Raw genomic sequence first — 23949 nt, forward strand, 5'->3', positions numbered from 1 at the left:
CCTCCATCCAGAGACGGAGAGCTTTGATAAATAATCACTCTTGAATTTCACATTAAAGAATGAATAATGGAAATAAAAGGTATTGGTTATCCCACCCTAGTCGGAGGATAAGAATCCAATAACATGTCCAACACGATGTCCCTGTAATGATTCATGTAAGACTGCATTAGTAAATAGAGACAAGACTAGAACGGAGCCTTGAGGCACTCCAAAACTAATGTGAAATCCAGACATATAAACGTCCTGTTTATAGAATCAACATGTCCATATTGTGTTGCTCGTGATCTGTTTATAGAATCAACATCTTTAGGGGGTATTGTGATGTCATTATGGAGTATTGTTATGTCTTTGTGGGGTATTGTGATGTCATTATGGGGTATTTTGATGTCTTTATGGGGTATTGTGATGTCTTTATGAGGTATTGTGATGTCTTTATGGGGTATTGTGATGTCATTATGAGGTATTGTGATGTCTTTATGGAATATTGTGATGTCTTTATGGGATATTGTGATGTCTTTATGGGGTATTGTGATGTCTTTATGGGGTATTGTGATGTCTTTATGGGGTATTGTGATGTCTTTATGGGGCATTGTGATGTCTTTATGGGGCATTGTGATGTCTTTATGGGGTATTTTGATGTCTTTATGGGGTATTGTGATGTCTTTATGGGGTATTGTGATGTCTTTATGGGGTATTGTGATGTCATTATGAGGTATTGTGATGTCTTTATGGGGTATTGTGATGTCTTTATGGGGTATTGTGATGTCTTTATGGGGTATTGTGATGTCGTTATGGGGTATTGTGATGTCTTTATGAGGTATTGTGATGTCTTTATGGGGTATTGTGATGTCTTTATGGGGTATTGTGATGTCTTTATGGGGTATTGTGATGTCGTTATGGGGTATTGTGATGTCTTTATGGGGTATTGTGATGTCTTTATGGGGTATTGTGATGTCTTTATGGGGTATTGTGATGTCTTTATGGGGTATTGTGATGTCTTTATGAGGTATTGTGATGTCTTTATGGGGTATTGTGATGTCGTTATGGGGTATTGTGATGTCTTTATGAGGTATTGTGATGTCTTTATGGGGTATTGTGATGTCTTTATGGGGTATTGTGATGTCTTTATGAGGTATTGTGATGTCTTTATGGGGTATTGTGATGTCTTTATGAGGTATTGTGATGTCTTTATGAGGTATTGTGCTGTCTTTATGGGGTATTGTGATGTCTTTATGGGGTATTGTGATGTCTTTATGGGGTAATGTGTTTAGATTGCTGAAGATTTGTATTATTTATTTAATCCATTTTAGAATATGTCTGTCCATAGTAAAGAGAAGCTCTGCTTTTTTCACACCACAAATCAAAAAGCAAGTCCTGCAGGCTCTAGTTTTGTCTTATCTTGATTATTGTCCAGACATGTGGTCAAGTACTGCAAAGAAAGACCTAGTTAAGCTGCAGCTGGCCCAGAACAGAGCTGCACGTCTTGCTCTTCATTGTAATCAGAGGGCTTATATTAATATTATGCATGCCAGTATCTCTTGGCTAAGAGTTTAGGAGAGACTGACTGCATCACTTCTTCATTTTATAAGGAACGTTCAGCTCTGACATACACACTTACTCCACCAGACATGCCACCAGGGGTCTTTTCACAGTCTCTAAATCCAGAACAAATTAAAGAAAGTGTACAGTATTATATAGAGCCATTATTGCATGGAACCTGTCATCTCATATTACTGAAATGATCAGCAAACCTGGTTTCATAAACAGATAAACACCTCACAGCACAACGCCTCTCCCCTATTGGACATAGATATTTTGTGTATGCATTGTTATGTAGGCTATGTGCATTGCTATGTAGGCTACATTTTTAAATGTATGTAGTTCTGTCCTTGAGCTGTTCTTGTCTATTAATGTTCTGTATTATGTCATGTTTCATGTTCTGTGTTGGACCCCAGGAAGAGTAGCTGCGGCTTTCGCAACAGCTAATGTGGATCCTAATATAATCTCTGTTAAGACTCAGTCTCTCTGTAATCTCTGTTAAGACTCAGTCTCTCTGTAATCTCTGTTAAGACTCAGTCTCTCTGTAATCACTGTTAAGACTCAGTCTCTCTATAATCACTGTTAAGACTCAGTCTCTCTATAATCACTGTTAAGACTCAGTCTCTCTATAATCACTGTTAAGACTCAGTCTCTCTGCAATCACTGTTAAGACTCAGTCTCTCTATAATCACTGTTAAGACTCAGTCTCTCTATAATCACTGTTAAGACTCAGTCCCTCTATAATCACTGTTAAGACTCAGTCTCTCTATAATCACTGTTAAGACTCAGTCTCTCTATAATCTCTGTTAAGACTCAGTCTCTCTATAATCTCTGTTAAGACTCAGTCTCTCTATAATCACTGGTAAGACTCAGTCTCTCTATAATCACTGTTAAGACTCAGTCTCTCTATAATCTCTGTTAAGACTCAGTCTCTCTATAATCTCTGTTAAGACTCAGTCTCTCTATAATCTCTGTTAAAACTCAGTGTTTCTATAATCACTTTTAAGACTCAGTCTTTTTTAATTTTTGTATAATCTCTGTTAGGACTCACAGTCCCTCTATAATCACTGTTAAGATTCACAGTCTCTCTATAATCACTGTTAAGACTCAGTATGTCTATAATCACTTAAGATTCACAGTCTCTCTATAATCCCTGTTAAGACTGACTGTTAAGATTCACAGTCTCTCTATAATCACTGTTAAGACTCAGTATGTCTATAATCACTGTTAAGACTCACAGCCCCTCTATAATCACTGTTAAGATTCACAGTCTCTCTATAATCACTGTTAAGACTCAGTATGTCTATAATCACTGTTAAGACTCACAGTCCCTCTATAATCACTGTTAAGACTCAGTCCCTCTATAATCACTGTTAAGGCTCAGTCCCTCTATAATCACTGTTAAGGCTCAGTCCCTCTATAATCACTGTTAAGGCTCAGTCCCTCTATAATCACTGTTAAGGCTCAGTCCCTCTATAATCACTGTTAAGACTCAGTCTCTCTATTATCTCTGTTAAGACTCAGTATGTCTAATCACTGTTAAGACTCAGTCTCTCTATAATCACTGTTAAGACTCAGTCTCTCTATAATCACTGGTAAGACTCACAGTCTCTATAATCACTGTTAAGACTCACAGTCCCTCTAACCACTGTTAAGACTCAGTCTCTCTGTAATCACTGTTAAGACTCAGTCTCTCTATAATCTCTGTTAAGACTCAGTATGTCTAATCACTGTTAAGACTCAGTATCTCTATAATCACTGTTAAGACTCACAGTCTCTACAATCACTGTTAAGGCTCAGTATCTCTATAATCACTGTTAAGACTCAGTATCTCTGTAATTACTGTTAAGACTCACAGTCCCTCTAACCACTGTTAAGACTCAGTCTCTCTGTAATCACTGTTAAGACTCACAGTCTCTCTATAATCTCTGTTAAGACTCAGTATGTCTATAATCACTGTTAAGACTCAGTCTCTCTAATCACTGTTAAGACACACAGTCCCTCTAACCACTGTTAAGACTCAGTCTCTCTATAATCACTGTTAAGACTCAGTCTCTATGAAATCTCTGTTAAGGTATGAACTAAATGTTTAAAATCTCACACACTTTAAAAAAATATTATACAGATGGGTATTGGCTGTTTTTGGTGGTCTGTTTGTGTGTGTGTATTTGAGGGTTGGTTATGTGTGTGTGTGTGTGTGTCCTGACTGCCTGTCTCCACAGTAGTCCTCAAGTCACCCCTGGCTGGTTAGCCTAGCTTAGCATCATCAATCATTCATTCACTGTGTCAATGGTACCCGACTCAATACAGTGGGGGTTCTGGTGTTGACGGTTTGCCAGATTGGAGGTCCTGCCAAGTCATGTGAATCCAAACTGGCAGCCCGTCCACGTCCCCATGCAGAGTGTGGACATCCCTAGATATGTCAGTCACTTTGAATGGGTGTGTTACACGACAGCAGGTCTGTGTCCCAAGTGGCCCCCTATTCCCTATACTGTACATTGCACTTCTTTTGACCAGAGCCATATGGGTCAAGCAGTGTACACTAATCTGTATACCTGTTGCCTTGTTCCTGTCAGTCTTTCTGTCAGTCTTGCAGTAAGTGCTGTATTCTGTTCTGTGATCTAATACCTTTAACACAGGGAAGGGGGATGTAGTGTCGGAAACACATTCTGGACTTTAAAGATGTTGACATGGCTTCTTCAAGACGTCAGTCTTGCTGGATGTAACTGATGCATCGTAGCCAGTTGAACATGAACAGTCCTGTCCTAGAATCCTCCTTTGTGTTTGCTCTTCCTCCAGGTGATGAGGGAGGTGTGCAGTAATGGCTGTGACTCAGATGTAGCAGGGTCTCCTGTGCACAAGCCCGACCTGGAGAAGGTAAGGAACAGAACACCAGCTCAGGCACATGAACACACACTTACACACACCGGCAAGTCACACACTCATAAACACTCAAAACGCACACATGTATACAAACACATCAGCATGAAGGTAAGGACACACACACGCACACACACACAGACACACACACACACACAGACACACACACACACACACACACAGCTACTGTAATTTCTCACCAAGGACAACTGGAGGAGGAGATTTCTATATGTTGCCATATGGGCCCCTGTACCCTCCCCTCTCTCTCTGTGCCCTAAAAGCAGGCAGGATACCAGGGCAGCACAATAGGATACCAGGGCAGCACAATAGGATACCAGGGCAGCACAATAGGATACCAGGGCAGCACATTAGGATACCAGTACAGCACAATAGGATACCAGGGCAGCACATTAGGATACCAGTACAGCACAATAGGATACCAGGGCAGCACATTAGGATACCAGTACAGCACAATATGATACCAGGGCAGCACATTAGGATACCAGTACAGCACAATATGATACCAGGGCAGCACATTAGGATACCAGTACAGCACAATAGGATACCAGGGCAGCACATTAGGATACCAGGGCAGCACAATAGGATACCAGGGCAGCACATTAGGATACCAGGGCAGCACAATAGGATACCAGGGCAGCACATTAGGATACCAGGGCAGCACAATGGGATACCAGGGCAGCACAATGGGATACCAGGGCAGCAGAATGGGATACCAGGGCAGCAGAATGGGATACCAGGGCAGCAGAATGGGATACCAGGGCAGCAGAATGGGATACCAGGGCAGCACAATGGGATACCAGGGCAGCACATTAGGATACCGGGGCAGCACATTAGGATACCAGGGCAGCACAATGGGATACCAGAGCAGCACAATAGGATACCAGGGCAGCACAATAGGATACCAGGGCAGCACAATATGATACCAGGGCAGCACAATATGATACCAGGGCAGCACAATATGATACCAGGGCAGCACAATATGATACCAGGGCAGCACAATATGATACCAGTGCAGCACAATAGGATACCAGGGCAGCACATTAGGATACCAGTACAGGACAATAGGATACCAGGGCAGCACAATAGGATACCAGGGCAGCACAATAGGATACCAGGGCAGCACAATAGGATACCAGGGCAGCACAATAGGATACCAGGGCAGCACAATGCAGTAAAAGCTGTAATTGTTGTGCCAGATAGCAGTGAATTGCAGCTGTGGCACAGTGTGTACAGGGAGGTCAGGGGAGAGGGTGTGTTATTGGATTTCATAAGTTACTGGATATGTTGGACCCTTACTGTACTGTGTGTGTGTGTGTGTGTGTGTGTGTGTGTGTGTGTGTGTGTGTGTGTGTGTGTGTGTGTGTGTGTGTGTGTGTGTGTGTGTGTGTGTGTGTACAGTGGTGGAAAATGAGGCAGCGCAGGAGGGGTTTTATGACAAACCGCTCCCTAGCTGGCACCGTACATAGAAGCCTAGTCTAATTATTCACACATAACATGTTGCAGATGCTCTCCAAGATTCTCTGTGTGTACAGTGTGTGTGTTTATGTATGGTTGTGTGTGTTTGTCTGTCCTGCTGACAGTTCTAATGCTCTGAAATCTTAACTGTGTACAACCTTTTCCATTCCAGAAGGTGTTGTGTGATAGGCCGAGCTCAGACGGAGAGCCGCCCAATGAGAACGGACACACCGTCACCGACTGTAAGGACCAAGGTGAAACCGGGGAGGGGTCTGGAACACTGAGAACGCTCTCTGTCTCTCTCTCCCTCCATCTCTCTCTCTGTCTCTCTCTCCCTCCATCTCTCTCTCCCTCCCTCCATCTCTCTCTCCCTCAGTCTCTCTCTCCCTCAATCTCTCTCTCTCACTCGCTCTGTCTCTGTGTGTGTGTGTGTGTGTGTGTGTGTGTGTGTGTGTGTGTGTGTGTGTGTGTGTGTGTGTGTGTGTGTGTGTGTGTGTGTGTGTGTGTGTGTGTGTGTGTGTGTGTGTAAAGTGCGTTGTTACCCAACAGCAGTAAATTCTTGTCCTGTAGGGGATTGCTAACTCAGCTCTGATTGATAGACATGTGTGTCTAATAGTTTGTCTATAACAGCTGGGGGAAACAATGATTGTTGTTGAAATATGGGCACCTTTTTCCTCCAAATGAGCTCAATTGGGGGATCTCTGACTGATGTGTTTTGACAGTTTGCTGTAAATTCAGGCATTTTTTGCATTCCCTCTAATTAGTTAATGATATCCCCCTCTGGAGGATTGGAGGGGTAATGCAGTTTGACAACCACTTTTGTTCCCCTACTGTCGATCTCCAACTATTTTATGCCCAATTCCAAAGGGACCCCTAGCCTCTACCCCATACACCCTTCATGTAGAACTAAGAGGATAGGTTAGTATGATACAGCTCCACTTTGCCATCTGATAGACCAGGTTGAATATCTGCCATATTGTTTACACTGCTCCAATCCTCTCAGTCCACATTGTTTACTCTGCTCCAATCCTCTCACTCCATATTGTTTACTCTGCTCCAATCCTCTCACTCCACATTGTTTACTCTGCTCCAATCCTCTCAGTCCATATTGTTTACACTGCTCCAATCCTCTCAGTCCACATTGTTTACTCTGCTCCAATCCTCTCACTCCATATTGTTTACTCTGCTCCAATCCTCTCAGTCCATATTGTTTACTCTGCTCCAATCCTCTCAGTCCACATTGTTTACTCTGCTCCAATCCTCTCACTCCATATTGTTTACTCTGCTCCAATCCTCTCAGTCCATATTGTTTACTCTGCTCCAATCCTCTCAGTCCATATTGTTTACACTGCTCCAATCCTCTCAGTCCACATTGTTTACTCTGCTCCAATCCTCTCAGTCCATATTGTTTACTCTGCTCCAATCCTCTCAGTCCATATTGTTTACTCTGCTCCAATCCTCTCAGTCCATATTGTTTACACTGCTCCAATCCTCTCAGTCCATATTGTTTACACTGCTCCAATCCTCTCAGTCCATATTGTTTACTCTGCTCCAATCCTCTCAGTCCATATTGTTTACTCTGCTCCAATCCTCTCAGTCCATATTGTTTACACTGCTCCAATCCTCTCAGTCCATATTGTTTACACTGCTCCAATCCTCTCAGTCCATATTGTTTACACTGCTCCAATCCTCTCAGTCCATATTATTTACTCTGCTCCAATCCTCTCAGTCCACATTGTTTACTCTGCTCCAATCCTCTCAGTCCATATTGTTTACACTGCTCCAATCCTCTCAGTCCATATTGTTTACTCTGCTCCAATCCTCTCAGTCCATATTGTTTACTCTGCTCCAATCCTCTCAGTCCATATTGTTTACACTGCTCCAATCCTCTCAGTCCATATTGTTTACACTGCTCCAATCCTCTCAGTCCACATTGTTTACTCTGCTCCAATCCTCTCAGTCCATATTGTTTACACTGCTCCAATCCTCTCAGTCCATATTGTTTACACTGCTCCAATCCTCTCAGTCCATATTATTTACTCTGCTCCAATCCTCTCAGTCCATATTGTTTACTCTGCTCCAATCCTCTCAGTCCATATTGTTTACTCTGCTCCAATCCTTTCAGTCCATATTGTTTACTCTGCTCCAATCCTCTCAGTCCATATTGTTTACTCTGCTCCAATCCTCTCAGTCCATATTGTTTACTCTGCTCCAATCCTCTCAGTCCATATTGTTTACACTGCTCCAATCCTCTCAGTCCATATTGTTTACTCTGCTCCAATCCTCTCAGTCCATATTGTTTACACTGCTCCAATCCTCTCAGTCCATATTGTTTACTCTGCTCCAATCCTCTCAGTCCATATTGTTTACTCTGCTCCAATCCTCTCAGTCCATATTGTTTACTCTGCTCCAATCCTCTCAGTCCATATTGTTTACACTGCTCCAATCCTCTCAGTCCATATTGTTTACTCTGCTCCAATCCTCTCAGTCCATATTGTTTACACTGCTCCAATCCTCTCAGTCCATATTGTTTACTCTGCTCCAATCCTCTCAGTCCATATTGTATGTCACCAGTGGCTGATGACATCACCCCATATCTCTCGTCCTGCATCTTCAGGCTAAATGACGACCACACACCCGCCCTTCTCACACCATTTCACCCCAGCTCTTTCTGAGGGGAAAAACGAGTCTCCAAACCCTCTTTTTCAGCTTAATCATCCACATTCCTTCCATGGCTGGTAACTAACGGCCTTGATTCAGTGGAATCAAATTAACCTGATCAGAGAGTTTTCCCCCAGTCTTTCTCCGAAAAAAAGAAGAACACATTATATTAATCATCCTTTTAAAAAGTGAAGCTCTTTCACATCTGTGTGTCTGGTTTCCTACCTTAGGCCCGGGGCCTGCTGTGTGTGTGTGTGTGTGTGGCTGGAGAAACAATAGCCGTGTTTGGGAACAAATGGCCACATATGTAATGAAGTCGTCGCCATGGCAGATATCATCTCTATCATGGTAACTGGATCTGAGTACTGATTGATGCAGCGAAGGTCTGTGTGTGTGTGTGTGTGTGTGTGTGTGTGTGTGTCTGTGTGTGTGTGTGTGTGTGTGTGTGTGTGTGTGTCAGTGTGCAGAAGCACTTCAGACTCAGAGCATCAGATGTCTCACTATGAAGACATCATTCGTGGGGAATTTTGAACCACTGCCTCAGAAACCTTCTGTCCTGTCTCTCTCCTTCCTGTCTCTCTCCTGTGTCTCTCTCCTGTGTCTCTCTCCTGTGTCTCTCTCCTGTGTCTCCCTCCTCTGTCTCCCTCCTCTGTCTCCCTCCTCTGTCTGTCTCTCTCCTGTGTTTCCTCTGTCTCTCTGTCTCTCTCCTCTGTCTCTCTCCTGTGTCTCTCTCCTGTGTCTCTCTCCTGTGTCTCTCTCCTCTGTCTCTCTCCTGTGTCTCCTGTGTCTCTCTCCTCTGTCTCTCTCCTGTGTCTCCTCTGTCTCTCTCCTGTGTCTCTCTCCTGTGTCTCTCTCCTGTGTCTCTCCTCTGTCTCTCTCCCGTGTCTCTCTCTCCTCTGTCTCTCTCCTCTGTCTCTCTCCTCTGTCTCTCTCCTGTGTCTCTCTCCTGTGTGTCTCTCCTGTGTCTCTCTCCTCTCCAATCCAAACAACAGGGACCAGCAGATTGTATCTTCAGACACACAGAGACAGCCTTTAAGGCCTGGTTTAGACCACAGTATTTCCAGGATAATGTTCACTGTCATTGTGTCCATGGGTCTCTTTGGGTAGTAGGCCTACTTTCTGACCAAAATATTAAAATGTATGCTTGTCTATTACAGTCTTATCAGGTACTGTGATCATAGTTGAATTGTTAAAGATTACAGTACTGTGATGGTCTAGCTCTCTGGCATTGTATTTCTGTATTTTCTCTCTGTCTCTCTCTCTCACTCTATACCTTCCTCTCTCTCTCTCTCTCTCTCTCTCCCCTCCTCTGTCTCCCCCTCTCACTCTATACCTTCCTCTCTCTCTCTCTCTCTCTCTCTCTCTCTCTCTCTCTCTCTCTCTCTCTCTCTCTCTCTCTCCCTCTCTCCCCTCCTCTCTCTCTCTCCCCTCCTCTCTCTCTCTGTCTCCCTCGCCAACTGTCTCTCTCTCTCCCTCAGGTAAAGGGAAGAAGGACTCTCAGAAGAGTCAGAAGGGAGGCACTCTGAGTAAAGGGGCGGGGAAGAAGATCACTAAGATCATTGGCTTAGGCAAGAAGAAGCCGTCCACTGACGAACAGACCTCTTCAGCCGAGGAGGACATACCCACCTGTGGTAAGACACCTGTTAGGGGTTAGAGGTCACATCTGGGGTGTAGAGGACAACCTATATCAAGGGTGGATTGGTCGTATAGGTGCTCTGTTAAAATGTGTTCCAATACATTGTTGTTGTTTCTATGTAGAATGTACGGGGACATGTCTTGACTTACAACAACCAGAACTGCAGCTATTGACCCATTTCCTGGTCTGCTGTTTCACCATTGGTCACTTTACCCCACCCCTTTATCCTAACTGGTCCGTCTTGTCTGATTGACAGGCTACCTGAACGTGCTGTCCAATAACCGCTGGCGTGAGCGTTGGTGTCGTCTGAAGGACAACCAGCTGCTGCTTCATAAGGACCGTACTGATCTGAAGACCCACACGGCCAGCCTGCCCCTCAGAGGCTGCGAGGTCAGCCCCGGACTGGACTCCAAACACCCCTTCGCCTTCCGCCTGCTCCGCAACGGACAGGAGGTGGCTGTACTGGAGGTAGGTTGGTGGTCAATGGGTGGAAGTTGGTCATAGATTCAGATCTGGGATCAGCTTACCCACCACTCCAAATCTGAACCTTCATGTTCAAATCATCAGATCTGACCTTAAATCAGCGCCCAAGGGGCATCTTCCCACACCATCAAATGCACTAACTAGCTAGTGAGTAGCTTTGTGGTCATGTGATAGTTTGAATGTGATATAAAATAGTGCTGGATCTCTCTCTAAACCCTCCTGTTCTCTCCAGGCGTCCTCCTCAGAGGTCATGGGTCGGTGGCTGGGGATGCTGCTAGCTGAAACAGGCTCTATCACAGACCCTGCTGCCTTACATTACGATTACATAGATGTAGAGACTACCGCAAACGTTATCCAGCTGGCCAAGCAGTCCTTCTGGTGAGACACACACACACACACATAGGGGTCATTTTGTTTTCCAGATGGGCTGTGAGCATGCAGTTCTGGGCTGATGAGATGTAGTCGTTGTTTGTGTTTGTCTGTAAGTTGTTATTCGTATGTTTATATCTGGTGTAAAAAAGTAAAAAGTAAATATCTATATTTTCTTAAAGATGGGGTGGTGGGTATGGTGGTCGTGTGTGCACGTGTTTTGAAATCCACCAAAAAGGCAAGCGTTGTATGACAGATGGGGCGGGTGCATGATGGTATGTGTCCACTATGAGGTTTTGAAAAACCCCTCAGCCCCTGTTCAGTTAGGAATGCACGACTCTGGATCAATGTTTTCCCTCAGAGGATGTGAGTCACTCTCTTACCAGCATTGTTTTCACCAGAGCACTGTGTGCAGTCCAGTCCTGCCCACACAAACAAAACACAACACACTTAGCGAAGGGCTGGATGAAGAGTTTCAATATCAACTGGACTACAACATGATTGGTCTGTTATTTGTATGATGGGGACACTATGAGACAACAGCTATAAGGGTCCTTAAAGGCAAATTCTCTCCTTATTCCCAATAGGGCTCTACATTTCTATAGATGACTAGGATTATGAGGGGAAGGTGTCATTTGTCCTTGTGTTGTCACGTGTATAGTAACTCACAGTGTCCTCCTCAGCTTCACTAGTAAACGTGCTGTATCTCCCAACCCTTATCTGGACAACCCTGCCAACAGTTACGCATGTCCCTCTGGAATGGCACTGCACTATGATGATGTGCCCATCAATGGAACGGTAAACACACACACACACACACACACACACACACACACACACACAGACACACAGACAGACAGAGAGAGAAAACAAACAAAATATCTATATATAAAACAAATGGAAGCAGTATCTCTCCATCTCCTGTCTGGATGCTGCATTGTGATGGCTTGCATCAGGGACATCTTTCTGTTTCTCATCCTCTCTCGCTCCCTCTTTCCCATGCTCATCCCTCTAATTCAATTATTGTGCAACTTTCAAGTACGTTCCCCTGCCCCAACTCACTGGTCTGTAACAACAACATCAACCCTTTGGTGTCCTCTCTTCTTTTTCTCTTCTCCTCCCCCCTTTTATCGTCTCATTTGCTGGCTCCTTTGTTCACTCTGTTTCACATTTTCATCTCCCCTTCTCTCTTATCATTTTCTTTCTCTCCCCTTCTCTCCTCTCCTCTCCCCTTCTCTCCTCTCCTCTCCCCTTCTCTCCTCTCCTCTTCTCTCCCCTTCTCTCCTCTCCCCTTCTCTCCTCTCCCCTTCTCTCCTCTTCTCTCCTCTCCCCTTCTCTCCTCTCCCCTTCTCTCCCCTTCTCTCCTCTCCCCTTCTCTTCTCTCCTCTCCCCTTCTCTCCTCTCCCCTTCTCTCCTCTTCTCTCCTCTCCCCTTCTCTCCTCTCCCCTTCTCTCCTCTCCTCTTCTCTCCTCTCCTCTCCCCTTCTCTCCTCTCCCCTTCTCTCCTCTCCCCTTCTCTCCTCTCCTCTTTGCATACCTTCCTCTATCGTAAGGACCCTGAGGCGCTGTACTCCAGCCCTGCCACCGGAGGGCGACGTCTGAGAGAGGAGGTGTTGTATGAGAACACTGACCCCGACCTGTATGAGAACATGCCTTCGCCCAAGCTGGCTGCCCGCTACTCCCCCAAGCCCAGTCGTCTGGCATCATCCTCCTCCTCCTCTTCCTCCAGCCACTACAAAACCCCTGGCCCTGTCAAATCCAAACTCCTCTCCTCTTCCTCCGCTTCCTCGGCTAACACTAACACTAAAGCCGTTGCTCAGGTGACTAACGCACTGCTTTCCTAACATTTATGCTACCCTAACACTGAACTCTTCTCTTTCATATCAAATGGATAGTTCACTTCAAAGTCAACGTTTATCAAACATTTTCATACCTAAAAGATGTTGGGACCCTTGTGACATTTCTTGTATAGACCCAAATGCCAATGACACCATCTAAATTCCATCGAATAACTTTGTGATTTTGGCGTGAACTCTCCCTTTAACTAAATATGAATTAAAACAGAGAGCAATTATTTGCTAATTGAGAGGTGATAGGGATACTGTATATAGAGAGGAGGGGATTGGACAGGGATACTGTATGTCTAAAGGAGGGGATTGGACAGAGATACTGTATGTAGAGAGGAGGGGATTGGACAGGGATACTGTATGTAGAGAGGAGGGGATTGGACAGAGATACTGTATGTAGAGAAGGAGGGGATTGGACAGAGATACTGTATGTAGAGAGGAGGGGATTGGACAGAGATACTGTATGTCTAGATGAGGGGATTGGACAGAGATACTGTATGTAGAGAGGAGGGGATTGGACAGAGATACTGTATGTAGAGAGGAGGGGATTGGACAGAGATACTGTACGTAGAGAGTAGGGGATTGGACAGAGATACTGTATGTAGAGAGGAGGGGATTGGACAGGGATACTGTATGTAGAGCAGGAGGGGATTGGACAGGGATACTGTATGTAGAGAGGAGGGGATTGGACAGAGATACTGTATGTAGAGAGGAGGGGATTGGACAGAGATACTGTACGTAGAGAGGAGGGGATTGGACAGAGATACTGTACGTAGAGAGGAGGGGATTGGACAGGGATACTGTATGTAGAGAAGGAGGGGATTGGACAGGGATACTGTATGTAGAGAGGAGGGGATTGGACAGAGATACTGTATGTAGAGAGGAGGGGATTGGACAGAGATACTGTATGTCTAGAGGAGGGGATTGGACAGAGATACTGTATGTAGAGAGGAGGGGATTGGACAGAGATACTGTATGTCTAGAGGAGGGGATTGGACAGAGATACTGTATGTAGAGAGGAGGGGATTGGACAGAGATACTGTATGTCTAGAGGAGGGGATTGGACAGGGATACTGTATGTAGAGAGGAGGGGATTGGACAGGGATACTGTATGTAGAGAGGAGGGGATTGGACAGAGATACTGTATGTAGAGAAGGAGGGGATTGGACAGAGATACTGTATGTAGAGAGGAGGGGATTGGACAGAGATACTGTATGTAGAGAGGAGGGGATTGGACAGAGATACTGTATGTAGAGAGGAGGGGATTGGACAGGGATACTGTATGTAGAGAGGAGGGGATTGGACAGAGATACTGTATGTAGAGAGGAGGGGATTGGACAGAGATACTGTATGTAGAGAGGAGGGGATTGGACAGAGATACTGTATGTAGAGAGGAGGGGATTGGACAGAGATACTGTATGTAGAGAGGAGGGGATTGGACAGGGATACTGTATGTAGAGAGGAGGGGATTGGACAGAGATACTGTATGAGAGGAGGGGATACAGAGAGGAGGGAGGATTGGACAGAGATACTGTATGTAGAGAGGAGGGGATTGGACAGAGATACTGTATGTAGAGAGGAGGGGATTGGACAGAGATACTGTATGTAGAGAGGAGGGGATTGGACAGAGATACTGTATGTCTAGAGGAGGGGATTGGACAGAGATACTGTATGTAGAGAGGAGGGGATTGGACAGAGATACTGTATAGAGAGGAGGGGATTGGACAGAGATACTGTATGTAGAGAGGAGGGGATTGGACAGAGATACTGTATGTAGAGAGGAGGGGATTGGACAGAGATACTGTATGTAGAGAGGAGGGGATTGAACAGAGATACTGTATGTAGAGAGGAGGGGATTGGACAGAGATACTGTATGTAGAGAGGAGGGGATTGGACAGAGATACTGTATGTAGAGAGGAGGGGATTGGACAGAGATACTGTATGTAGAGAGGAGGGGATTGGACAGAGATACTGTATGTAGAGAGGAGGGGATTGGACAGAGATACTGTATGTAGAGAGGAGGGGATTGGACAGAGATACTGTATGTAGAGAGGAGGGGATTGAACAGAGATACTGTATGTAGAGAGGAGGGGATTGGACAGAGATACTGTATGTAGAGAGGAGGGGATTGGACAGAGATACTGTTTGTAGAGAGGAGGGGATTGGACAGAGATACTGTTTGTAGAGAGGAGGGGATTGGACAGAGATACTGTATGTAGAGAGGAGGGGATTGGACAGAGATACTGTATGTAGAGAGGAGAGGATTGGACAGAGATACTGTATGTCTAGAGGAGGGGATTGGACAGGGATACTGTATGTAGAGAGGAGGGGATTGGACAGAGATACTGTATGTAGAGAGGAGGGGATTGGACAGAGATACTGTATGTAGAGAGGAGGGGATTGAACAGAGATACTGTATGTAGAGAGGAGGGGATTGGACAGAGATACTGTATGTAGAGAGGAGGGGATTGGACAGAGATACTGTATGTAGAGAGGAGGGGATTGGACAGAGATACTGTATGTAGAGAGGAGGGGATTGGACAGAGATACTGTATGTAGAGAGGAGGGGATTGGACAGAGATACTGTATGTAGAGAGGAGGGGATTGGACAGAGATACTGTATGTAGAGAGGAGGGGATTGGACAGAGATACTGTATGTAGAGAGGAGGGGATTGGACAGAGATACTGTATGTAGAGAGGAGGGGATTGGACAGAGATACTGTATGTAGAGGAGGGGATTGGACAGAGATACTGTATGTAGAGAGGAGGGGATTGGACAGAGATACTGTATGTAGAGAGGAGGGGATTGGACAGAGATACTGTATGTAGAGAGGAGGGGATTGGACAGAGATACTGTATGTAGAGAGGAGGGGATTGGACAGAGATACTGTATGTAGAGAGGAGGGGATTGGACAGGGATACTGTATGTAGAGAGGAGGGGATTGGACAGAGATACTGTATGTAGAGAGGAGGGGATTGGACAGAGATACTGTATGTAGAGAGGAGGGGATTGGACAGAGATACTGTATGTAGAGAGGAGGGGATTGGACAGAGATACTGTATGTAGAGAGGAGGGGATTGAACAGATATACTGTATGTAGAGAGGAGGGGATTGGACAGAGATACTGTATGTCTAGAGGAGGGGATTGGACAGAGATACTGTATGTAGAGAGGAGGGGATTGGACAGGGATACTGTATGTAGAGAGGAGGGGATTGGACAGAGATACTGTATGTAGAGAGGAGGGGATTGGACAGGGATACTGTATGTAGAGAGGAGGGGATTGGACAGAGATACTGTATGTAGAGAGGAGGGGATTGGACAGAGATACTGTATGTAGAGAGGAGGGGATTGGACAGAGATACTGTATGTCTAGAGGAGGGGATTGGACAGAGATACTGTATGTAGAGAGGAGGGGATTGGACAGAGATACTGTATGTAGAGAGGAGGGGATTGGACAGAGATACTGTATGTAGAGAGGAGGGGATTGGACAGGGATACTGTATGTAGAGAGGAGGGGATTGGACAGAGATACTGTATGTAGAGAGGAGGGGATTGGACAGGGATACTGTATGTAGAGAGGAGGGGATTGGACAGGGATACTGTATGTAGAGAGGAGGGGATTGGACAGAGATACTGTATGTAGAGAGGAGGGGATTGGACAGAGATACTGTATGTAGAGAGGAGGGGATTGGACAGGGATACTGTATGTCTAGAGGAGGGGATTGGACAGAGATACTGTATGTCTAGAGGAGGGGATTGGACAGAGATACTGTATGTAGAGAGGAGGGGATTGGACAGGGATACTGTATGTCTAGAGGAGGGGATTGGACAGAGATACTGTATGTCTAGAGGAGGGGATTGGACAGGGATACTGTATGTAGAGAGGAGGGGATTGGACAGGGATACTGTATGTAGAGAGGAGGGGATTGGACAGGGATACTGTATGTAGAGAGGAGGGGATTGGACAGGGATACTGTATGTAGAGAGGAGGGGATTGGACAGAGATACTGTATGTAGAGAGGAGGGGATTGGACAGAGATACTGTATGTAGAGAGGAGGGGATTGGACAGAGATACTGTATGTCTAGAGGAGGGGATTGGACAGAGATACTGTATGTAGAGAGGAGGGGATTGGACAGAGATACTGTATGTAGAGAGGAGGGGATTGGACAGAGATACTGTATGTAGAGAGGAGGGGATTGGACAGGGATACTGTATGTAGAGAGGAGGGGATTGGACAGAGATACTGTATGTAGAGAGGAGGGGATTGGACAGGGATACTGTATGTAGAGAGGAGGGGATTGGACAGGGATACTGTATGTAGAGAGGAGGGGATTGGACAGAGATACTGTATGTAGAGAGGAGGGGATTGGACAGAGATACTGTATGTAGAGAGGAGGGGATTGGACAGGGATACTGTATGTCTAGAGGAGGGGATTGGACAGAGATACTGTACGTCTAGAGGAGGGGATTGGACAAAGATACTGTATGTCTAGAGGAGGGGATTGGACAGAGATACTGTATGTAGAGAGGAGGGGATTGGACAGAGATACTGTATGTCTAGAGGAGGGGATTGGACAGGGATACTGTATGTAGAGAGGAGGGGATTGGACAGGGATACTGTATGTAGAGAGGAGGGGATTGGACAGAGATACTGTATGTAGAGAAGGAGGGGATTGGACAGAGATACTGTATGTAGAGAGGGGATTGGACAGAGATACTGTATGTAGAGAAGGAGGGGATTGGACAGAGATACTGTTTGTAGAGAGGAGGGGATTGGACAGAGATACTGTATGTCTAGAGGAGGGGATTGGACAGAGATACTGTATGTAGAGAGGAGGGGATTGGACAGAGATACTGTATGTCTAGAGGAGGGGATTGGACAGAGATACTGTATGTAGAGAGGAGGGGATTGGACAGGGATACTGTATGTCTAGAGGAGGGGATTGGACAGAGATACTGTATGTCTAGAGGAGGGGATTGGACAGGGATACTGTATGTAGAGAGGAGGGGATTGGACAGGGATACTGTATGTAGAGAGGAGGGGATTGGACAGGGATACTGTATGTAGAGAGGAGGGGATTGGACAGGGATACTGTATGTAGAGAGGAGGGGATTGGACAGAGATACTGTATGTCTAGAGGAGGGGATTGGACAGAGATACTGTATGTCTAGAGGAGGGGATTGGACAGGGATACTGTATGTAGAGAGGAGGGGATTGGACAGAGATACTGTATGTCTAGAGGAGGGGATTGGACAGAGATACTGTATGTAGAGAGGAGGGGATTGGACAGAGATACTGTATGTAGAGAGGAGGGGATTGGACAGAGATACTGTATGTAGAGAGGAGGGGATTGGACAGAGATACTGTATGTAGAGAGGAGGGGATTGGACAGAGATACTGTATGTAGAGAGGAGGGGATTGGACAGGGATACTGTATGTAGAGAGGAGGGGATTGGACAGAGATACTGTATGTAGAGAGGAGGGGATTGGACAGGGATACTGTATGTCTAGAGGAGGGGATTGGACAGAGATACTGTATGTAGAGAGGAGGGGATTGGACAGAGATACTGTATGTAGAGAGGAGGGGATTGGACAGAGATACTGTATGTCTAGAGGAGGGGATTGGACAGGGATACTGTATGTAGAGAGGAGGGGATTGGACAGAGATACTGTATGTAGAGAGGAGGGGATTGGACAGAGATACTGTATGTAGAGAGGAGGGGATTGGACAGAGATACTGTATGTAGAGAGGAGGGGATTGGACAGAGATACTGTATGTAGAGAGGAGGGGATTGGACAGGGATACTGTATGTAGAGAGGAGGGGATTGGACAGAGATACTGTATGTAGAGAGGAGGGGATTGGACAGGGATACTGTATGTCTAGAGGAGGGGATTGGACAGAGATACTGTATGTAGAGAGGAGGGGATTGGACAGAGATACTGTATGTAGAGAGGAGGGGATTGGACAGAGATACTGTATGTCTAGAGGAGGGGATTGGACAGGGATACTGTATGTAGAGAGGAGGGGATTGGACAGAGATACTGTATGTAGAGAGGAGGGGATTGGACAGAGATACTGTATGTAGAGAGGAGGGGATTGGACAGAGATACTGTATGTAGAGAGGAGGGGATTGGACAGAGATACTGTATGTAGAGAGGAGGGGATTGGACAGGGATACTGTATGTAGAGAGGAGGGGATTGGACAGAGATACTGTATGTAGAGAGGAGGGGATTGGACAGAGATACTGTATGTGAGGGGATTGGACAGAGATACTGTATGTAGAGAGGAGGGGATTGGACAGAGATACTGTATGTAGAGAGGAGGGGATTGGACAGGGATACTGTATGTAGAGAGGAGGGGATTGGACAGGGATACTGTATGTAGAGAGGAGGGGATTGGACAGAGATACTGTATGTAGAGAGGAGGGGATTGGACAGGGATACTGTATGTAGAGAGGAGGGGATTGGACAGAGATACTGTATGTAGAGAGGAGGGGATTGGACAGAGATACTGTATGTAGAGAGGAGGGGATTGGACAGAGATACTGTATGTAGAGAGGAGGGGATTGGACAGAGATACTGTATGTAGAGAGGAGGGGATTGGACAGAGATACTGTATGTAGAGAGGAGAGGATTGGAGAAGGATTAAATAATGTAATTTGAGTCTCAATTCTTGGTTCATGTGTTATTCCTGCAGAGACATGCTTTGTTTTAATATAATGGTGTTGATACTGGCCACCCAGAATCTAGGTTTCCAGACATCATCCTCAAAATCCCTGCTGGCTTAGTCCTACTGTAGTGTGTCTCTTAGTAATGTGATTAAAAACATGGCTATGCAGAGGAATGGTGTTACAAGCGTATTGAGCCCCTCGTAAAATTTCCAGTTTTGAGTGTATGGGAGTTAGGGTCGTTGACCATGCACTCTTTAGCAAACCTTAGCTAGAGGCCTTGATATTAACTGAGAGAAGTAGGGGGGGTCAAATAGCTGCAGTGGCTTAGGCTGCGTATCTCTCAGAGCAGTGTGTGTGTGTGTGTGTGTGTGTGTGTGTGTGTGTGTGTGTGTGTCCTCAGTATGTTCACACTACTCCTTGCCTTTACACTGACCATCACCTCCATATTATGTCATTATTTTATATTTGTAAAGACATTACAGCACGTGTCCAACTCATTCCACGGAGGGCAGAGTGTCTGCTGGTTTTCGGCTCCTCCCTTGTACTTGATTGATTAATTAAGGTCATTGATTAGTAAGAAGCTCTCCTCACCTGGTTGTCTAGGTCTTAATTGAAAGGAAAAAGCTGAAAGCAGCAGACACTAGGCCCTCCATGGTATGACGTTGATGCCCCTGGTCTACAGGAACCTGACATGTACTGAACGTGGCACCCAGCACTGTTACACACATTAGGCATCACATGGTGTTGTAGAATTGCTGTTTCCCAGCCGAGCTTGTGTGTGTGTGTGTGTGTGTGTGTGTGTGTGTGTGCGCCCGTCCTCAGATGAACCTTTCATTGTCATCAGACACACAGTCACACACACACTGCAGGGGTAATACAGTACAGTAGGACTGGTTTAGCCCAACGCTGGGATTACTGTGTTATGTTTAACTTAAAATGTGTTTGTACAGCTGTGCACAGAGACGTTCTCATGATCATATCCACCTGGGGAGTTTAGTGGACATTGTGGATTTTTATTGAAGTGGTTTTTGTAGCCATTTTAACTGTCTGTTCACTTCATGGTTTTCATTATATGTGCAAATTATACTTAGCAGTTTTAAGACTGTGCATTTCAACCAGATTATGAATAGATGTTCTCTGTTCCTCCTTCTCAACCAATCAGCTGAAGGGAAAAAAGGTCCCAGTGACCAATGGGACAGCGTCTAAACAGAAGGTGGACAAGAACCAGGCCAAGAAGACCAATGGAACATCCAATGGAACAGCATCTGTGAAACGCAACAACTCCAGTAAGTGTGTGTGTGTGTGTGTGTGTGTGTGTGTGTGTGTGTGTGTGTGTGTGTGTGTGCAATAGAGACACATTCCCATGAGTACATTAGAGTCTGCAAATCATGACACCCAGTACTGGCATGTTAATTCATCTAGTGCTAGCCTGTCACTTCCAGTCATCGTTATACCAGCCACTGGCTGTGATATACAGCAGTAGCCTGGTCTTAGTAGACACGAAGTCTGGCTCCCCACTCTTCAGTCAAACACACCACTGATCGCTTTCTAGGAAAACTGAAACACCACAATAACCCGGAAAATGCCGGAATTCCCAACTGACAGTAGGTGAAGCAGCAGGAGCAGACATATTTTGGGTGGAGCTACTACAGTTTCTTAGAAAGCATCCGTGGTAAAAACCCAACCTTGTGGATGACTGTCACTACATATCCAGACCAAACCAACATTCATTCAAATAGCTGCATGAACTGGCACATATTTGGCCAGGGGACAGAGTGGTCACTGGTGGGGCTAATCTGTATGATGGAGGGCTGTGTCTATTCAGTAATGCTTGATCTACGACCGTTTTGAACCCGCTTTCTCAAGACATTTTGGATTCAGTGTCTGTTACACAATCCTTGTTTCATCTCAAGCTAAAATAGGCCCTTATCGGTGTATCGATGGTTGAAGATGTCAAGTGGTGGTTTGAATGAGTATACAGTCCTTCGTAAAGGCTAATGCTCTAGTGAGGAGCGCGCCCACACACACACACACACACACACACACACACAGTGGTCATTGGTGGTGTGGAGAGGCTCCAGTGGCCTCTGTGGCTTCTTATTCAGGTTATTATTTTCCAGCAGGGTTGGACCCTACCCTCTTCTGGGTCATTAACAGGTATTTCTGGGCTGAGGTTTGGGTTCACTGGGTTTCTGGTCAGTTTATGAACTCTGATGAGCATTGGTTGGTTCATTGGTTGAACCATTGGTCGGTTCTTTCTCCTCTCCCTCCTCCTGTTCTCCCCTATCATCCCCTGTTCTCCCCTCCCATTCCTCTCATCCCCTATTCTCCCTTCCCATTCCTCTCATCCCCTGTTCTCCCTTCCCATTCCTCTCATCCCCTGTTCTCCCCTCCCATTCCTCTCATCCCCTGTTCTCCCCTCCCATTCCTCTCATCCCCTGTTCTCCCCTCCCATTCCTCTCATCCCCTGTTCTCCGCTCCCATTCCTCATCTCCTGTTCTCCCCTTCCATTCCTCTCATCCCCTGTTCTCCCTTCCCATTCCTCTCATCCCCTGTTCTCTCTTCATCATTCCTCTCATCCCTTGTTCTCCCATTCCTCTCATCCCCTGTTATTTCCTTCCATTCCTCACCTCCTCTGATTTTATTCTCCCCCTAATCCCTCCTTCTCCCCTTCTCTCCTCCCCTTCCATTGCCCATTTCCCCACACTTTCCCCACACTTTTGGTTTAATGGTGTGAAGGTACACTATATATACAGAAGTATGTGGACAGCCCTTCAAATGAGTGGATTCGGCTATTTCAGCCACAACCGTTGCTGACAGGTGTATAAAAATTGAGCACACAGCCCTGCAATCTCCATAGACAAACATTGGAAGTAGAATGGCCCGTACTAAAGAGCTCAGTGACTTTCTACGTGGCACTGTCATAGGATACCACCTTTCCAACAAGTTCGGCAAATTACTTCCCTGCTAGAGCTGCCCCGGTCAAATGTAAGTGCTGTTATTGTGAAGTGGAATCGTCTAGGAGCAACAACGGCTCAGCCGTGAAGTGGTAGGCCACATAAGCTCACAGAATGGGACCACTGAGTGCTGAAGTGCGTAGAGCGTATAAACCGTCTGTCCTCGGTTACAACACTCACTACCGAGTTCCAAACTGCCTCTGGAAGCAATGTCTGCACAATAACTGTTCGTCGGGAGCTTCATGAAATGGGTTTCCATGGCTAAGCAGCCGCACACAATCCTAAGATCACCATGCACCATGCCAAATGTCGGCTGGAGTGGTGTAAATCTCTGCATAACGCTTCACCATCTGGCAGTCTGACGGATGAATTTGGGTATGGTGGATGCCAGGAGAATGCTACCTGCCCCAATGCATAGTGCCAACTGTAAAGTTTGGTGGAGGAGGAATAATGGTCTGGGGCTGTTTTTCATGGTTTGGGCCCCTTAGTTCCAGTGAAGGGAAATCTTAATGCTACAGCATAAAATCACATTCTAGATGAGCAACAATGGCTCAGCCGTGAAGTTGTAGGCCACGCAAACTCAAAGAACGGGACCGCCTAGTGCATTTCTGTGCTTCCAACTTTCTGGCAACAGTTTGGGGGAAAAGGCCCTTTCCTGTTTCAGCATGACAATGCCCCCTGTGGACAAATCAAGGTCCATACAGAAATGGTTTGTCAAAATTGGTGTGGAAGAACTTGACTGACTTGCACAGAGCCCTGACCTTAACCTCATCGGACACCTTTGGGATGAATTGGAATGCCGACTGCGAGCCAGTCCTAATCGCGCAACATCAGTTTCCGACCTCACTAATGCTCTTGTGGTTGAATGGAAGCAAGTCCCCGCAGCAATGTTCCAACATCCAGTGGAAAGCCTTCCCAGAAGAGTGGAGGCTGTTCTAGCCGCAACGGGGGGACAAACTCCATACTAATGCCCATGATTTTGGAATGAGATGTTCAACAAGCAGGTGTCCACGTCCTTTTGGTCATGTAGTGTGTATATAACTCCTCTCTCCTCTCTGTCCTGTAGGTGCAGAGCAGTATAAGTACGGTAAGAACCGTGTGGAGGCGGACGCCAAGATGCTGCAGGCTAAAGAGGAGGAGCTAATCAACAGAAAGCAGGACATCAGGAACCGTCTGACGCAGCTGAAGAAGGACAGGAAAGACCTGCGCACCGCCATGGAGGCCAGCACCGGTACGACACACACACACACACACACACACACACACACACACACAGACAGGGAGAGGTGGGAGTGAAAGTAGTGTAAGATGGAGATGATGGGAGGGTTAGTAGTGAGTGGTGTTTAGTGGAGTTATGGATGGGAGGGTTAGGTTTAGGATTGAGGGGTGCAGGATGGAAGAAGGGTTTGGAGGTGGAGAGATGG

At 45.9% G+C, this 23949-nt stretch overlaps 1 protein-coding gene across 3 annotated transcripts in view; it reads left to right on the top strand.

Annotated features, from left to right (window-relative positions):
• LOC139379085 (actin filament-associated protein 1-like) overlaps positions 1–23949 on the top strand; it is a 149306-nt gene that overhangs the window by 120591 nt on the left and 4766 nt on the right. The window contains exons 7-15 of one of the 3 annotated variants that reach the window (XM_071121882.1): positions 4339–4416; positions 6068–6149; positions 10035–10187; positions 10449–10660; positions 10908–11053; positions 11728–11842; positions 12597–12863; positions 20731–20854; positions 23592–23756. In XM_071121882.1, coding sequence (XP_070977983.1) covers positions 4339–4416; positions 6068–6149; positions 10035–10187; positions 10449–10660; positions 10908–11053; positions 11728–11842; positions 12597–12863; positions 20731–20854; positions 23592–23756 — 1342 coding nt within the window. The remainder of the gene's footprint in view (positions 1–4338; positions 4417–6067; positions 6150–10034; positions 10188–10448; positions 10661–10907; positions 11054–11727; positions 11843–12596; positions 12864–20730; positions 20855–23591; positions 23757–23949) is intronic. The other 2 variants (XM_071121880.1, XM_071121881.1) reach the window with 2 other exon arrangements.

The sequence above is a fragment of the Oncorhynchus clarkii genome, chromosome 21 (assembly GCF_045791955.1).
Source record: "Oncorhynchus clarkii lewisi isolate Uvic-CL-2024 chromosome 21, UVic_Ocla_1.0, whole genome shotgun sequence".
NCBI classification, from domain to species: Eukaryota; Metazoa; Chordata; class Actinopteri; order Salmoniformes; family Salmonidae; genus Oncorhynchus; species Oncorhynchus clarkii.